This window comes from Haliotis rufescens, unplaced genomic scaffold (assembly GCF_023055435.1).
Source record: "Haliotis rufescens isolate VD_foot unplaced genomic scaffold, xgHalRufe1.0.p SCAF_6, whole genome shotgun sequence".
NCBI lineage: Eukaryota > Metazoa > Mollusca > Gastropoda > Lepetellida > Haliotidae > Haliotis > Haliotis rufescens.
In genome coordinates this window covers 24,755,349-24,774,362 of record NW_025964334.1, presented here as the reverse complement: position 1 = coordinate 24,774,362, position 19,014 = coordinate 24,755,349, and the positions used below count along the sequence as shown (strand labels likewise).

Here is a 19,014-nt window from a genome sequence, read left to right as displayed (position 1 = left end):
CCGCATCCAGTAACATTCCAGCTACATGACGACAGCATTGAGTAACATTCCAGCCCACATGATGGCCGCATTCAGTCACATTCCAGCTACATGATGGCCGCATTCAGTCGATTTCCAGCTACATGATGGCCGCATTCAGTAACATTCCAGCTACATGACGGCCGCATCCAGTAACATTCCAGCTACATGACGACAGCATTCAGTAACATTCCAGCTACATGACGGCCGCATTCAGTAACATTCCAGCTACATGACGACAGCATTCAGTAACATTCCAGCTACATGACGGCCGCATTCAGTAACATTCCAGCTACATGATGGCCGCATTCAGTAACATTCCAGCTACATGATGGCAGCATTCAGTAACATTCCAGCTACATGACGGCGGCATTCAGTAACATTCCAGCTACATGACGACAGCATTCAGTAACATTCCAGCTACATGACGGCCGCATTCAGTCACATTCCAGCTACATGATGGCCGCATTCAGTAACATTCCAGCGACATGACGACAGCATTCAGTCACATTCCAGCTACATGATGGCGACCCATCTACATGTATAGAACGGGGGCGTGAACCAGCCTTGAATAACAGATGGCGCTATCAGATATGAAGATAAGATCGCTAAAAAAACCATGTTCGTGGTGCAGTGCCTTTATAACATTTATATAACATGAGTTATTTATCCTTCTCAAGGCACATGTTCTTTTTCCATGAAGTGCATTTACACAATGGCGACCTGTCAGTGCGCAAGAGTTTTTTGCTCTGAAAGTTCATAGTGAGTGAAAGTCGTTCGACGAAATAGGCCCCAATGTTCCAGCTATACCACGTGGGCCTGTACAGATCGAGCCTGGACCAGGAAAACCAGTTGCAAAACAGAAGACCAATGCTTGACGCCATCGGTACATGATTATGCAATTGGCCAATCACGCCGCCCCAGTTCACTCGACGGTAATGAAGTTGTCATAATAGAATATCACATCGGTAACTAGAATGTACTTTGACAGAAATTCACTGGATTTTGAACTTTATTCATGAAACATTAGAACCACAGTTTTACAATATCTAGGAAACGAAATGCTTTGATTTCGAATTGAAAAATAATATTTGACCATATATATGGTGTAACATATCTGAATGTCATACTGAATATCCAATTCAATGCAGTACCTGCCCCTGCAGAATTCAATCAAAGGGCTAATTTTACATATACAGGCATACATAGTATTATACATTATCCTGCACGGTATTTGCTTGACGAGGACTTCACATAACAAGAAGTAGCGTTCGTCTTCTCATCTGCAGTCATCTACGTTGAATCATTCGAAGAAAATATAGATGCCATCGGGTGTCTTCGGTAAGTTCCGGATGAAATGCCGTTGCAAGAATATTCCCCTGACGACAACCCACAATAGCTGCTTCTGGTTTGTCTTCGGTAGACGCACTGGCCAGGATCTTGACACTCGGGTCAGTTGTTCTGCTGATAGCAGGAGCTCGTATGAATACACTACGAAATGGTTCGTTTCCGGTTTGCATTGAAAGTAGTTCCGGGTCGGTGATGTTCAGATCTCCTTCGAAGCTGTTGACTTGTCTCCCGAAGTAGTTTCGTGATACCACTACGTCAAGGGCCTCCAACTGAATAAAGATATTATATAACATTACATGACGAGATCTAGGGAACGTATTGATATACTAAAAAGGACTAGGTAGGTGTGTTGGCCCACTGGAAACGTTATGGTTACGGAAAACTATGAAATATTAGGAAGAACGTAACCAGACATGTTCACATGGTTGACAAGTAGCCATTTCCGTTTCTTTCGCTAGACGATTATGGGGTGAAAGAGTGAGTTGGGTTTAAATTCCAGTTATATCACGGCGTGTCAGCTTTATGGGGGAGGAAAGCCCGAAGTGATGCAGGTCTCAGACGTTTACCACTTCGGTGAAACCCACGAGCACGGATATAGTGCTGACAAACCTATAAACATAATCGGGGCGAACCGGGATTCGAACCCACAATCATAGGTTTCTGACGTGCCCATGGGACGCAACTCTGCACAGCGAATCGCGGCGCCTTAGACGACTGGGCCACCCGTGCCCCCTAGACGATCGTGTACTTTTGGGGATGATCAAGTACAAAATAACAGTTAAAATGAGGGAAAGGGGACATTTGTTACATCTTCAAAAGAAATTTTAACCATAATGCAAGCTCGTGGCCCAAAATAATGATTACCAAATATTTGTACTGCCTTTGTGTACGTGTAAGAAAATCAGCTCGGTTCAAAGACTTGCTCATGTTTAAGTACCATAAAAACGCTTCCTGATAACCACGAAAGCAATTTTTTCAACATGTTATATAGCCGTACCTGTAATTTCATGTTGTTTTCATTCTTATTCATTAAAATAAATATACTCACTCTGTACTTCTCGACGTGTAACCTGGGACTATGGCCTATATTACTTTTCGAAAGTACTAGGGGCGGTCGGGTAGCCTAGTGGTTAAAGCGTTCGCTCGTCACGCTGAAGACCCGGGTTCGATTCCCGACATGGGTACAATGTGTGAAGCCCATTTCTGGTGTCCCCCGCCGTGATATTGCTGGAAGCGGCGTAAAACCATACTCACTCACTCACTCACTCGAAAGTACTACTCTAAAGAATTCCAAATGATGCATGCGTTTAAATGAAGAGAGTCTCTTTCTTCACAAACATTTTTCACACACCATGCCATTCGCCGGGTCAGATTCGCAGGGAAACCCAGCTGTGGTCACCGTGGCCTCTGACCCATCTCGACGTTGCTCAGCGTGACCAGAAAGGATCTCGTGATACACAACAGCAAAGACTACTTTCAGGTTGACGTTTTGAATGTAAATTAGAGAGTGAGTGAGTGTGGTTTTAGGTCGCTTTTAGCAATATTCCAGCAAGAGCGGGGGACACCAGAAATGGACTTCATACATGGTACCAATGTGAGGAATCGAACCCGGACCTTCGGCATGACGAGCGAACACCTTAACCACTAGGCTACCCCACCGCCCTTGAATGTAGAGAAATAAAACAGAAAAATATTAACCCTCGCTAAATAGTCAGTTTTGAAAGAACAACCTCATGAGAATGTTTTTAACTGCCTAAAAGATATACAGGATAAGTGACAGTTCCTCAACGATATGATATATACCACCACTGGCGTGTTAGAATACATTAGAGGAGACCAAAAAACAAAGGTATCTGTTTCATCAGTTTGCTCATACTCACCGAATATTGACCTCCCTTCTTTTGGTTCTCCGTAACCTTGGACAACAGAATCATCCCTGCGCATGTTCCCCAAGTCACGTGATGCTTGTCCTTAACCCAATCCTTCAGGGGCTGCTCCATGTCGTTTCTTCTCAGAAATAAACTTATGGCTGTGCTTTCACCTCCGGGAATAATCAAGCCAACCATGTCTGACGTAATGTGTGACACATTCCGGACACCGATGACGTCAACTGTGACGTCATCTGATAGTTCCTTAGCAGCAGCCAGGAGGGATATCTTATGCTCGAGGAATGCGCCTTGAATCTCAAGGATTCCAACTTTTAATGTTTCCATTTTGTAAAGATGGAAATATTTTTGCAGAAGACGAGGTTATCTGAAAGAGAAAATTAGAAACTATATTTTTCTTTAGTGGTCATAGTGTTTGATGTATATAACTGCTAAATGCATATTGGTTACATGACGCATCTTAATGTAATAAAGTGTGAGTCCAATTTCGCGTGAGGGCACGGCTGACCTAGTCTAAGGCGCCGCAATTCACTTGACAGTTTTGTGTCCCTTGGAAACGCTAGAAACCTGAGATTATCGGTTCGAATCCCGATTCTGTTTCTAGGTTTGTCACCACCATATACGTACTAGTTTGTTTCACCAAAGCGGTAGACGTCAGATAGATACCTGCATCATTTCGGACTTCCCTCCAACATTAAGCTGACACACCTTGATATAACTGGAATAGATTTAAAGCAGCGTTAAACCCCTCACTCACTCACTCGAATATCGTGTTAGAATAGGTCTTCAACCCATGCATGCCGTCAAAGGCGACTATGCTTGTCGTAAGAGGCGACAAACGGGGTCGGGTGGTCAGGCTCGCTTACTCGGTTGATGCATGTCATCGTATCCGAATAGCGTGGGTCGATGCTCATGATATCAATCACTGGATTGTCTGATCCAGACTCGAGTATTTACACACCGCCGTCATATAGCTAGAATATTGCTTAGTGCGGCGTTAAACAACAAACAAACAAACAAAAAATAACAAATTAGAAGTTTTTATGAATGCAGACACAAAGGAGTTCAGACTGAGTTTTGCAAATTAATCCAACTTTGATCGATTTAAAGGGCAATAACTCATGTTAAATAACTATAGGGTAGGGTGCGCAATTCAATACTAACCTACTTTTGGGGGGGGGTTGGGGGTGGGGGGTGGGGGTGGGGTGGGTGGGTGGGGTTAGTATATGCAGGAGTTATTTTAGGGTAGGACAAACATGTATGCGTGTGTGCACAAGACACACGAGAACTTGATAGCCCCAACTGGCTATGGGTCACAGTGTGAATAAACCGTATGCTGTGTAAGGTTAACCCTATTCCGTTCAACCAGTTTCCGTTGTACTGCTTTTTAACCCATATCTCAGTTCATTTACTCGTACGGAGGCACGGTTCGTCCTTGAATCGACCTGATTCACAATTCGCTATGCAGATTTGTATCCTTCACACAAGTCAGAACGTGTTAGAAGGGTTCACCATGCAGTAGCATACGTTTATGCTTGACGTGTGTCACCTTCACACTGTTACCTCTCACATTGAGCTGACACGTCTTGATATAAGTGTTCAAAGCACCGTTGGACGCATCTTCCCGAGGCAGGAGCGTCATCCAGCTTCTATATCAAAGTCACGTGGACACACTTGCCCCGGGAAGATGCGTTAGATGCCACTCCCTCACTTCCAATATACAATGATCCAGGAAAATAATTACACTCTTCTTCACTGTTTATACACCGTATTTTACTTGTTTATGGTATAACATATAAATATGTTTCAACATGAGAAAATTGTGAAATCTACCCAGCTTTCTTTCTTGTTACATGGGTGATACCATTTTACTTAATCAAGGGTACAGGGTACTAAATACTGATGCAACCAGCCATAACGAGTGTTGTTTTAACGGGCCTGCGTTTTGGGAAGATACCATTTTACGGCATCCTAATCTCTTGCAAAAACAACAAAAGCGACCCAACCGTTTCCATAATCAAAAGAAAAGAAAAGAAATCTAAAATAAACTGTACGATTTTATATACTAAAAACGTGTTTGTGTTTACATTGGAGTTGGTATTTCCGCTATCTAAAGCGTGCAGCGGGGCCGTCTAATTGTTGATAGTCATTTTGGAGACATAAATGTGAAGTCAATTAATGCGAGCAAAGACCATTCGCATTTTCGCATTTAATTCGCGCACGCGTTAATTTCAAGATTTACAGTATACAATAAGGATGTCTTTATAAACCACTACAACAAAGTGATAACACCAGGTGTTCGCGACTTTACATCGTCTCTTGTTCCACTTACCACCTGGTCGGTCGGGTAGCATAGTGGTTAAAGCGTTCGCTCGTCACGCCGAAGACCCGAGTTCGATTCCCGACATGGGCACAATGTGTGAGCCCATTTCTGGTGTCCCCCGCCATGATATTTCTGGAATATTGCTAAAAGCGTCGTAAAACAATACTCACTCACTCAACTTACCACCTAGCACTTATATCAGTTTACTTTGTCATCCTCATCACCTTACTGTCCTTATTCCGTGAACTACATACTATCTTCTCGGTTGATGATGTAATTCTTTATCGTTGATAGATAAGATAAATACCCTTATGAAACTGTATACAGGGTGCTTATGAAACGACCCGCGCATTGCTTGTGTAACATGATTCACAGATCCAGTGTTTATACAACAATAATGATTATTGTTAGTTTAGTTTAAACATATTTTATTCTCATGAAAAGGATTGGGTACAAGTTATCACAACTTAGAACTCCCTCTCCCATTGAGATTATTGTTATGTAAACGACACATATTTATGACACCGAGAGCGATACACATACAGTGGAATTAAGGACTGCAATTGTAACTTCGACAACTATATTGTTATAGTCTGGCATAATCACTGGATGCCAACATGTTTAGAATGTAAACACACAAGGCAAGTTGAAATCTAAACATGTTTAGAAATGTGTTTTAATTCTAAACGGGAAACACTTATACTGTGTTCTATTTAAACACGTTAAGGGTCTAAACATATCAAATGAGCTGTTCCCCTATAGCCTAAAACCACCTAAACCATTCCCATCATCTAAACATGTTTACGACACAGACGAGTGCATATCATTGCGTTTTATCCTAATAATCAAAACATATGCTTGAAAACTTGCGTTTAAGTTGAAAATATAAACTTGGCTATAAGAACGTCACATGACAATATCAGTACTTCCAAAAGTTGCTACTCGTCTTATATTGTTAGACTGTCGGTCGCATTGATTGGAACCACAAGCAGTTTTAATGTAACTATCATTACCGTATTCGACGTCTTAAACGCCCTGGGCGTTCTCAAAATTAGAAATTGGGGGGCTCTTATTTGAAAATTATTTTGGTGGAAAAAAAACGATTTGAAAGATAAATTTTGTGGTTTATGCTTACAGCCTGAAATGTTGATATACGACAGATTTTTCCAGAATATAATTGCCCATAATTAAGGGTGCATATAACACACGAGTGGGTATAATACGCGAATAAATAAGTCTTGTGTACATTGATCAATCGGAAGGGGTGCTAATTTGGATTGTTCACTAGCCAACATATTAGCAAATATCGCCATGGGCGCTTATTAGAGCGGGGCGCTTATTACGTCGAATACGGTATTTAATTACTCCCGTTTGCTACGGACAAGGGGGTAACTTTGGTTGAGCAATGGCGACCGGTTTGTTTAGATATAGGGTGGTGGAGACACTGATGGTGCGAGAGTGACGACGCTGCCATATACAATGTAGCTGAAGGACTCATCATCTAATCTAGTAACACATTATCAGTCTTGCAAATGAGCTGTTCAGTGACTTTCCACATAACGCCATACACATTTTGCAGATGCAAACGTAAATCTTAATAAAACAATTGCCTTGCAAAAGAATGTATACACTTGAAAATTACACACGGTATCAAGATATTGCTTAGCTAAAAACAGTCACCGAAACAGTTCAAACTTAGTCTAAGATACACGTATTACTTACCCGTGTCCAGTCATTGGAAACTCGACTTCGTGTGCATGAACCTCAAATACATCACCATCGAATAACCATTTCTTGTTTGATTCATTTTTAGCCACAGTCATGGGTGTATATAACTTTTGCCCGGTAGTGTATTTGATAGTTGAATTAAAACATATCGATCGTCAACATCTTTGAGAATCATGAATGTTGGATAGTTATACAAGTAAACTGGTAAACTATAAACTGGTTAAAAAGAGCGAATGTTTTCTGGCACTTACATCACTGGATATTCAGGCGCTGCTGAAGCAAATCATTCGTCTGAATGGCGAGTCATGCTTGTCTTATGAAATAATTCTGACCTCTTTCACTTTGACCTGACACACTTGTAACTATCTGGTGCAACGTTAAAACATCGGTATCCGATATCCATGAAAAAACCTTACCTTATCATGTCAAAAGTTATAGCGATAAAACACTAATACCTATGTTTGCAAGAGAGGGTGACGTGTGATCTCACGTTTGTATTGACGAGGGTGTTTGCATACTTTATCAGCGCCTAATCACAAGGGGGCCGTTGAATAGAATATTCCGAGCGGTGACAATACAGAAAGATAAGCTGATGTAATAGGTCACGTGATCGACTCTTGTAAATACGGACCCAGAAGGAGTGTCGGGTATCAGTGTCACACGACCACCCTCCATCAACTACACCCTCTGGACCAACGACGTTACTTCAACAAGGTGAGGACCTTCAAATATTCTGGTCGGGTATGTACCTTTAACAGGGGGATTGGGTTGGAGAATGTATAGTCATAGCAAGTTTGTTTCAACCTGTTGAAACACCAGTTCGTCTGAATTGACACTGTCTTTTAGAAAGTAATCAAATTTAACATGCTGTATTTAGGATTACAAGTAAAGTAAAAATTCTAGTAATTGGGATGATGGGGGGGGGGGGGGGGGGGGGGGGGGGGGGGCACCTAACTCACACAGCCACCGAGGCTTCCACACAACTGTAAGTCCGACAACTGCTAACCTCGATCCCGTACTTTGCGTAACCCTCTGATAAGAGTATATTGGCACGGCATGTCAAATCTTTTTGAACAACGTGTCGAATTCAGAGTGATAGTGAGTGAGAGAGGGAGTTTGGTTTTACGCCGCTTTTAGCAATATTCCAGCAATATCACGGCGGGGGACACCAGAAATGGGCTTCACACATTGTACCCATGTCGGGATTCGAACCCGGGTCTTCGGCGTGACGAGCGAACGCTTTAACCACTCGGCTACCCGCCCGCCCCTCAGGGTGATAGAGGTTACAACTTTCCACTATATGTCAACTTAAACAAATATAAAATTATTACCGGTCTTTTACCGAATTTATTATGCAAGAACATAAATTGTATTGTTTTCATTTTCATGAGAAAACAAACACGTTTCATCATTCACTCTATTGTATTGTAGTTATGTACAAACCTCATTTATTCATTTCATTAACACTCAGACCTCATATTCGTTTTGATTGTTTTTACTTGTATATGGCGTATGGTTCCAACAGTTACAGCAAGATAGTTTTCTTACAATGTATGATCTCGGCATACATGACACTTTTACATCGCAATTCCCCCTTGAAGATCCGGGTTAGAATCGGTCTTCATCAAACCATGCTTGTCGTAAGAGGCGACTAAAGGGATCGGGTTGTCATATTCAATAATTTACAGACTGCCGTCATATAGCTTGAATATTGCTCAGTGCGGCGTTCAACAGCAAACAAACAAACAAATTCGAAATAAGGACATTCGTTGTTTTGAACTAACCATATAACACAGAACTATTTTAAACTTACCTTCACATATCTCGCTGTCCTTATAAGGAACTGTTATGATCGCACAAAGCACACCAATAGTGTTTTGTGAACTTTGAACCACGAGCTCGAGACACACACGTACTGGTCATATTCATGTCACGTTCAGTATTCGCCACACATTGACCCAGAATCCTTTCACGCTTCCAGAACAATCAACACCGAAGATGGCGACACTTGTAAACGGTAAGTTTACTGTTATGTTATGCATGGGATATAATATTTACATTTCACTGTTTGATGTGATGGTGAAATGGGGTTTAACGTCGCGTTCAAGATTTTTGCGGTTATATAGCGACGTGTATGTACGTGTGTGGCTGCTTGTACTAGTGCGTATTAACGCCGATTTTATAGTGCAAGTCCACTGAAATACCATGCCGCAGTTTAACTCACCCACTGCCTCTCTCACAGTATACCGACTCCGAGCCGACCAGTCCATGTTTTAGCCCGTTGGTGCCGAACGCCAGGCAGGGTAACAACAAGTATAATCTTTTACGTCTTTTGATAGGACGCGGCCGGGCAGACGGTCTACCACTAGATATCTTAATGTTTGATATGTAGACAATCTCACTGAGCGACCTTTTCATATCAAATATGTCAACACTAGTAGATGATTTTTTAACCTCCGAGGCTTGATTCTATTGTGCGCAGTCGCGTCCCTTTAGCGTGCCAGAAACCTATGATCGTGAGTTCGAATCCCAGACATGTCCTGGTGATGCTGCTAGGTTTGTCACCAACGTGTTAAAAGTCTAAAAACCTCCATCTCTTAGGCTTAGGCTCACTGATTTGTCCAGACTCGACGCTTACTGACTTGGAACATTTACACATATTTACAAATTCAATACACCGTATCTGATTGACGTTGCAGGTTCCGGCATCAACGTCACCAACCTCGTTGTCGACAATGCTGCAAAAACATCGTCGCAGACAGGTTTGATAAGAATGGGCCCCTTATTGTCAATGTTCTTCACGTTTAATAACTTTTGATACATTTGACGCGTTTTGACTTGATTTGATGCGAATTTGTTTATCAATATTTGGTGTCGAAGAAATTATATTTCGGTGAAAATCATATGAGATCAGCGTTACAACAAAGACGCAAAATCTAGGCTCTTTAAGTCACAGAATACCAACTCTATTTACTTGATTATTCTAATGGTAAGTTCTTTTTGAATTTTGCATTTGGGTAGCTGTTTTAGTATAGATAGATTGAGTTTGCAAAGAGTTTCCATTCCTGACGAACCTGATAACCTTGACCTTCAGGCACATTCAAGGTGAAGGCCGGTATGGCCCAGATGGCGAAGGGCGGGATCATCATGGACGTTACTACACCGGAAGAAGCCAGGATCGCAGAGGAAGCGGGAGTGCGTATAAAAAACCCCAGAAAGCATGCATTTAAAACGAAAAACCCACCTACACATTACTAATTAAAGTTTTGTTAAATTACTGTCACGTTCGTGAACAGTTCGTAGTTGTATATCAACATTCCATATTCCAGGCATGCGCAGTGATGGCTTTAGAACGAGTTCCGGCCGATATTCGCCGCCAAGGTGGTGTTGCTCGAATGACCGATCCCAAGGTTAGATCACACGCACATATGTGTATTTGCGAATTTTTCTCACACCTTATTCATATAATGATCAAAGCCGAAAACAACTCCAGCTTGGATCCACGTTAACTGCTTGATTCTTCCGGTATGTTCACAGATAATTAAAGTGATAATGCTTGATTCTCCCAGTATGTTCACAGATAGTTAAAGGGACAATGCTTGATTCTCCCAGTATGTTCACAGATAGTTAAAGGGACAATGCTTGATTCTTCCGGTATGTTCACAGATAGTTAAAGGGATAATGCTTGATTCTCCCAGTATGTTCACAGATAATTAAAGGGATAATGCTTGATTCTCCCAGTATGTTCACAGATAATTAAAGGGACAATGCTTGATTCTCTCAGTATGTTCACAGATAATTAAAGGGATAATGCTTGATTCTCACGGTATGTTCACAGATAGTTAAAGGGATAATGCTTGATTCTCCCAGTGTGTTCACAGATAATTAAAGGGACAATGCTTGATTCTCCCAGTATGTTCACAGATAATTAAAGGGATAATGCTTGATTCTCCCAGTATGTTCACAGATAATTAAAGGGACAATGCTTGATTCTCTCAGTATGTTCACAGATAATTAAAGTGATAATGCTTGATTCTCCCGGTATGTTCACAGATAGTTAAAGGGACAATGCTTGATTCTCCCAGTATGTTCACAGATAGTTAAAGGGACAATGCTTGATTCTCCCAGTATGTTCACAGATAGTTAAAGGGACAATGCTTGATTCTTCCGGTATGTTCACAGATAATTAAAGGGATAATGCTTGATTCTTCTGGTATGTTCACAGATAGTTAAAGGGATAATGCTTGATTCTCCCAGTATGTTCACAGATAATTAAAGGGATAATGCTTGATTCTCCCAGTATGTTCAAAGATAATTAAAGGGACAATGCTTGATTCTCTCAGTATGTTCACAGATAATTAAAGGGATAATGCTTGATTCTCACGGTATGTTCACAGATAGTTAAAGGGATAATGCTTGATTCTCCCAGTATGTTCACAGATAATTAAAGGGACAATGCTTGATTCTCCCGGTATGTTCACAGATAATTAAAGGGATAATGCTTGATTCTCCCAGTATGTTCACAGATAATTAAAGGGATAATGCTTGATTCTCCCAGTATGTTCACAGATAATTAAAGGGACAATGCTTGATTCTCTCAGTATGTTCACAGATAATTAAAGGGATAATGCTTGATTCTCACGGTATGTTCACAGATAGTTAAAGGGATAATGCTTGATTCTCCCAGTATGTTCACAGATAATTAAAGGGACAATGCTTGATTCTCCCGGTATGTTCACAGATAATTAAAGGGATAATGCTTGATTCTCCCAGTATGTTCACAGATAATTAAAGGGATAATGCTTGATTCTCCCAGTATGTTCACCGATAATTAAAGGGACAATGCTTGATTCTCTCAGTATGTTCACAGATAATTAAAGGGATAATGCTTGATTCTCACGGTATGTTCACAGATAGTTAAAGGGATAATGCTTGATTCTCCCAGTGTGTTCACAGATAATTAAAGGGACAATGCTTGATTCTCCCGGTATGTTCACAGATAATTAAAGGGACAATGCTTGATTCTCCCGGTATGTTCACAGATAATTAAAGGGATAATGCTTGATTCTCCCAGTATGTTCACAGATAATTAAAGGGATAATGCTTGATTCTCCCAGTATGTTCACAGATAATTAAAGGGACAATGCTTGATTCTCTCAGTATGTTCACAGATAGTTAAAGGGATAATGCTTGATTCTCACGGTATGTTCACAGATAGTTAAAGGGATAATGCTTGATTCTCCCAGTGTGTTCACAGATAATTAAAGGGACAATGCTTGATTCTCCCGGTATGTTCACAGATAATTAAAGGGATAATGCTTGATTCTCCCAGTATGTTCACAGATAATTAAAGGGACAATGCTTGATTCTCCCAGTATGTTCACATATAATTAAAGGGATAATGCTTGATTCTCATCACGGTATGTTCACAGATAGTTAAAGGGATAATGCTTGATTCTCCCGGTATGTTCACAGATAGTTAAAGGGACAATGCCTGATTCTCCCAGTATGTTCACAGATAGTTAAAGGGACAATGCTTGATTCTCCCAGTATGTTCACAGATAGTTAAAGGGACAATGCTTGATTCTCCCGGTATGTTCACAGATAGTTAAAGGGACAATGCTTGATTCTCCCAGTGTGTTCACAGATAGTTAAAGGGATAATGCTTGATTCTCTCAGTATGTTCACAGATAGTTAAAGGGACAATGCTTGATTCTCCCAGTATGTTCACAGATAGTTAAAGGGACAATGCTTGATTCTCCCGGTATGTTCACAGATAGTTAAAGGGACAATGCTTGATTCTCCCAGTATGTTCACAGATAGTTAAAGGGATAATGCTTGATTCTCCCAGTATGTTCACAGATAGTTAAAGGGACAATGCTTGATTCTCCCAGTATGTTCACAGATAATTAAAGGGACAATGCTTGATTCTCCCAGTATGTTCACAGATAATTAAAGGGATAATGCTTGATTATCCCAGTATGTTCACAGATAGTTAAAGTGATAATGCTTGATTCTCCTGGCATGTTCACAGATAATTAAAGGGATAATGCTTGATTATCCCGGTATGTTCACAGATAATTAAAGTGATAATGCTTGATTCTTACGGTATGTTCACAGATAATTAAAGGGATACTGCTTGATTCTCCCAGTATGTTCACAGATAGTTAAAGGGACAATGCTTGATTCTCCCGGTATGTTCACAGATAATTAAAGTGATAATGCTTGATTCTTCCGGTATGTTCACAGATAATTAAAGGGATAATGCTTGATTCTCCCAGTATGTTCATCACAGATAATTAAAGTGATAATGCTTGAATCTCCCAGTATGTTCACAGATAATTAAAGTGATAATGCTTGATTCTTACGGTATGTTCACAGATAATTAAAGTAATAATGCTTGATTCTCCCGGTATGTTCACAGATAATTAAAGTGATACTGCTTGATTCTTCCGGTATGTTCACAGATAATTAAAGTGATAATGCTTGATTCTTCCGGTATGTTCACAGATAATTAAAGTGATAATGCTTGATTCTTCCGGTATGTTCACAGATAATTAAAGTGATAATGCTTGATTCTTCCGGTATGTTCACAGATAATTAAAGTGATAATGCTTGATTCTTCCGGTATGTTCACAGATAATAAAAGTGATAATGCTTGATTCTTCCGGTATGTTCACAGATAGTTAAAGGGACAATGCTTGATTCTCCCAGTATGTTCACAGAAAGTTAAAGGGATAATGCTTGATTCTCCCAGTATGTTCACAGATAATTAAAGGGATAATGCTTGATTCTCACGGTATGTTCACAGATAATTAAAGGGATAATGCTTGATTATCCCGGTATGTTCACAGATAATTAAAGTGATAATGCTTGATTCTTACGGTATGTTCACAGATAATTAAAGGGATACTGCTTGATTCTCCCGGTATGTTCACAGATAGTTAAAGGGACAATGCTTGATTCTCCCGGTATGTTCACAGATAATTAAAGTGATAATGCTTGATTCTTCCGGTATGTTCACAGATAATTAAAGGGATAATGCTTGATTCTCACGGTATGTTCACAGATAATTAAATTGATAATGCTTGAATCTCCCAGTATGTTCACAGATAATTAAAGTGATAATGCTTGATTCTTCCGGTATGTTCACAGATAATTAAAGTAATAATGCTTGATTCTCCCGGTATGTTCACAGATAATTAAAGTGATACTGCTTGATTCTTCCGGTATGTTCACAGATAATTAAAGTGATAATGCTTGATTCTTCCGGTATGTTCACAGATAATTAAAGTGATAATGCTTGATTCTTCCGGTATGTTCACAGATAATTAAAGTGATAATGCTTGATTCTTCCGGTATGTTTACAGATAGTTAAAGGGATAATGCTTGAATCTCCCAGTATGTTTACAGATAATTAAAGGTAATACTGCTTGATTCTCCCAGTATGTTCACAGATAATTAAAGTGATAATGCTTGATTCTTCCGGCATGTTCACAGATAATTAAAGTGATAATGCTTGATTCTTCCGGTATGTTCACAGATAATTAAAGGGATTATCGCTGCCGTGACTATTCCCGTCATGGCCAAAACCCGAATCGGCCACATTGCCGAGGCACAGATCCTGGAGTCGCTGGGTGTGGACATGATTGACGAGTCGGAAGGTGACTATACTGGAGAAGACTGTATCCATAATGCATCCATACCCGACCATGAGTCGTACGCCCCGGGAAGATCCGGGTTAGAATAGGTTTTCAGCAACACATGCTTACAGGCGACTATGCTTGTCGTAAGAGGCAACTAACGGTATCGGGTGATGAGGCTCGCTGACTTGGTTGATGCATGTCATCGTAGCTCAATTGCGTAGAACGATTCTTATGATTTGAATCACTGGATTGTTGGGTCCAGGCTCCATATAATATGAGGTTCTTCATTAATGACTTAAATACTTATTAATATGTAAACGTACGATTGTACAGTATTAAGGTCTCTTATTAAAGTGCTGACGCCAGCTGACGAAGAAAACCACATTGACAAACACCCGTTCAAGGTCCCCTTTGTGTGCGGGGCCAGGGATCTGGGAGAGGCATTGAGGAGGATCTCTGAGGGTGCTGCAATGATCAGGACCAAGGGGGAGGCTGGGACAGGTAAGAATGAGTGAGTGAGCGAATGAGTTTGGGTGAGTAAATAAGTGAGTGAGGTGAGTTTAACGCCACTCTAACCGCATTTCCGTTAGATTGCGATGTATTAGCTTCATGCAGACAGAAATTCGCAAGTGTCTTTGGTGATCTCCACGATCACGTATATGATGCTGACAGACTAAGGATTATTGCGGCGAAAGTGGGATTCGAACCCCAAACCAGTGACCCCTGACCCTAAGAGACGCAGCATTGCACAGCGAATTTGGGCTCCTCGGACCATTAACATTTCCTTGATCATTATTATGTTAAAATAATAAAATGGATGATGATTCAGCATGTATACAATTATTTTTGACCTATTCTTGAACATTGGTGTTGCCTAGGCGACGTGTCGGAGGCGGTACGACATGCCCGAACTATCAACAAGCAGGTCAAGATAGCCCAGGCCCTTGACTCCACAGAACTCTTCGCATATGCCAAAGAACTTCGAGTTCCCTATGATCTTCTTAAGAAAACAGCGGAACTGGGACGACTTCCGGTTGTCAACTTTGCAGCAGGGGGCCTAGGTGAGTACATAGTATAGACTCTGTTTGTTTGTTTGTTTGTTTGTTAAACGCGGAACTCAGCAATATAACAGCTATATGACGGCGGTCTGTAAATAATCGAATCTGGACCAGACAATCCTGTGATTGATATCATGAGCATCGATCCACGCAATTGGGATACGATGACATGCATCAACCGAGTAAGCGAGCCTGACCACCCGACCCCGTTAGTCGCCTCTTACGACAAGCATAGTCGCCTTTGACGGCATGCATGGGTTGAAGACCTATTCTAACACGATAATCGAGTGAGTGAGTAAGGGGTTTAACGCTGCTTTGAACACTATTCCAGTGATATCAAGGTGTGTCAGCTTAATGTTGGAGGAGAGTCCGATCCCATTAGTCGCCTTTTACGGCAAGCATGGGTTCCTCTTCTACCCAAGATCTGTCCCTGTTGTGTGTGTCTGTCCCTGTGTGAAGTACGTAATCATAGAGGTGGTGTGTTCCGATTGACCATCATGCTATAACGAACGTGTCCTGATTGTGACTCCGAGTGTGTACATCGTGATACAGCCGGTATGTCTAGACCGTGACACGACTCCAATGAATGTACAGTCCTAGTGGTTAAAGCGTTCGCTCGTCACGCTGAAGTCCCGGGATCGATTCCGGACATGGGTACAATGTGTGAAGTCCATTTCGTGTCTCCCCCACCGTGATATTGCTGGAATATTACTAAAGGTGGCGTAAAACAATGCTCACTCACTATAATGAATATATGTTGCAGCTACTCCGGCTGACGTGTCGTTACTGATGCAGCTGGGGGTCGACGGTGTGTTCGTGGGATCAGGAATATTCAAGAGCTCCAATCCTCCCCCTCGGGCACGTGCAATGGCGCAGGCTGTCACCCACTTCCGGGAACCCGCAAAACTGGCGCAACTGAGTGAAGATCTCGGGGAAGCCATGTTTGGTATTCCGGTCAACCAAAGGCAATCCAATATGGCCGGCACGTCCGTTGATATGAAGTTCAAGGACATGAAAATCTGGGATGCCACGTTAGGGAACCCTGCTAAGACCACTCACGCTTGATCTTATACACGAGATCGTCATGTGTTATCCGATAATATAATTCACTGTTCATTGAATAGAATTAATATTAATTTATCATTAACATTCAGCCATCCATTGTAATTGAACAAGGAATCTCAAAGAGTCATACATTATGCTTTGAATGTAAACAAATTCATCCCAAACGCTAATTGATTCGATAAATCTTTTTACTTTTTATAAAAAACAAACAATGAACTTAATTTCATGGTCACATTGTTATACATATGTCACGGGTATAATTCATGTCACGTAATTATTGAGACACATTTCAATAAAATTAATAAATGTTTCAAAGGTCGTTACTTTTTGTGACTATTGCTCCCTATTAAGAATCAGAGGGCACAGTCATTAGGAGGCCGCCCACACTCATCTTGCCTGCGGCGTTTGGACATATACCTTGTTTGAATTACCAATGTTATGTTTTTACATACTAACAAAACATATTGCGAGGAAGCATTCCCTACAAAGCTGAGTAATAACATCATCACACCCACAACCACACTAGGTAACACCACATACACACCGCACCGCATGGCACCGCACCGCACCGCACCGCACCGCACCGCACCGCACCGCACCGCACCGCACCGCACCGCACCGCGCCGCACCCCACCGCACCCCACCGCAACTAACCTCACCTCACTTCACCTCACCGCACCGCACCGCACCGCACCGCACCGCACCGCACCGCACCGCACCGCACCGCACCGCACCGCACCGCACCGCACCTCACCTCACCGCACCGCACCGCACCGCACCGCACCGCACCGCACCGCACCGCACCGCAACTAACCTCACCTCACCTCACCGCACCGCACCGCACCGCTCCTCACCTCACCTCACCTCACCTCACCGCACCGCACCGCACCGCACCGCACCTCACCTCACCTCACCTCACCTCACCTCACCTCAACTCACCTCATCGCACCGCACCGCAACTAACCTCACCTCACCTCACCGCACCGCACCGCACCTCACCGCACCGCACCTCACCTCACCTCACCTCACCGCACCGCACCGCACCGCACCGCACCGCACCTCACCTCACCTCACCGCACCGCACCGCACCGCACCGCACCGCACCGCACCGCACCGCACCGCACCGCACCGCACCGCACCGCACCGCACCGCACCGGTTAAATGATGTGAAGACAGTCCATACTATGTGTGAGCTATCTTCATTATCACTCATCAGATACTACGGTGTATGCTTATTTATATTTCGCCGCTAACAAAACTGTCTGGTGACCGAGTGAGTTTGATTCAGTTTTAACACAAACGTCAGAAAAATGTTAGCAAAATGTTGAAAGTCCGAAGTGATGAAGGTACGCGTTCTTTACTTTGTTTAAACCTACGACCTTTGTGCTGACAAACCAAGAACCATGATCAGGGAGATTGTTCAAAATCCGAAAATATAGCGCGAGACATTTGTTCATATATAATTATAAGACTGGTGAGATCTTCAACACTTTGAATATATCCCTTATAAAGATAGGCTTATCTTAGCCTCTGATTAATCTGGAACTGTCCGGCAGTGGCTGGCTGGAGAGAGCTGCACAGGACTCTGACCTTCTGATCCTATGTTGTAGGCACGGAATCTCACTTTCCAACTTACAGCGCCCGGCCATGCGTTGGAGTTCGGATCTTGCCCAGTTCGTGAACTTAAATTGGTGTACGGCTCGATTTAAGATAACCGACTTTCATTATAATAAAACAATAGAGAGAAGTGACATGTGCGTGCCTAGGCATGACACGGTATCTGGAAGTGTGGTTGAGCAACGTTTTAAGAGTTTAACATGTCATTTGAGTATTAATGTGAGATTACATATAAAGTATACATTGGCTGCCTTTCAGTGAAATCGTCATAATGTCAGAATACAGAATACAGTGCGTGACAAAGTTTCTATTCAAATTGGACG

General features: G+C 42.0%; 2 protein-coding genes across 5 annotated transcripts; one reads left to right on the top strand and one right to left on the bottom strand.

The window, feature by feature from the left end:
• Positions 1–1,012: 1,012 nt before the first annotated feature.
• On the bottom strand, positions 1,013–9,223 carry LOC124113467 (probable pyridoxal 5'-phosphate synthase subunit PDX2). 3 transcript variants are annotated; one of them, XM_046473822.2, is made up of 3 exons: positions 9,119–9,223; positions 3,249–3,621; positions 1,013–1,637 (listed from the first exon to the last, which is right to left on the bottom strand). In XM_046473822.2, the coding sequence occupies exons 2-3, from the start codon at positions 3,579–3,581 to the stop codon at positions 1,308–1,310; spliced, it is 663 nt and encodes a 220-aa protein (XP_046329778.2). In that variant the 5' UTR covers positions 3,582–3,621; positions 9,119–9,223; the 3' UTR covers positions 1,013–1,307. The 3 variants fall into 3 exon arrangements, with proteins under 3 accessions (XP_046329778.2, XP_046329779.2, XP_046329777.2); XM_046473823.2 differs by lacking the exon at positions 9,119–9,223 and adding an exon at positions 7,722–7,845; XM_046473821.2 differs by lacking the exon at positions 9,119–9,223 and adding an exon at positions 7,557–7,707.
• On the top strand, positions 7,883–17,389 carry LOC124113465 (pyridoxal 5'-phosphate synthase subunit PdxS-like). 2 transcript variants are annotated; one of them, XM_046473819.2, is made up of 9 exons: positions 7,883–8,019; positions 9,287–9,322; positions 10,005–10,067; positions 10,400–10,500; positions 10,635–10,715; positions 14,849–14,969; positions 15,306–15,452; positions 15,830–16,012; positions 16,773–17,389. In XM_046473819.2, exons 2-9 carry the CDS (start codon positions 9,304–9,306, stop codon positions 17,072–17,074), a joined length of 1,017 nt encoding a protein of 338 aa, XP_046329775.1. In that variant the 5' UTR covers positions 7,883–8,019; positions 9,287–9,303; the 3' UTR covers positions 17,075–17,389. The 2 variants fall into 2 exon arrangements, with proteins under 2 accessions (XP_046329775.1, XP_046329776.1); XM_046473820.2 differs by having other exon boundaries at positions 7,912–8,046.
• The last annotated feature ends 1,625 nt before the right edge of the window (positions 17,390–19,014 follow it).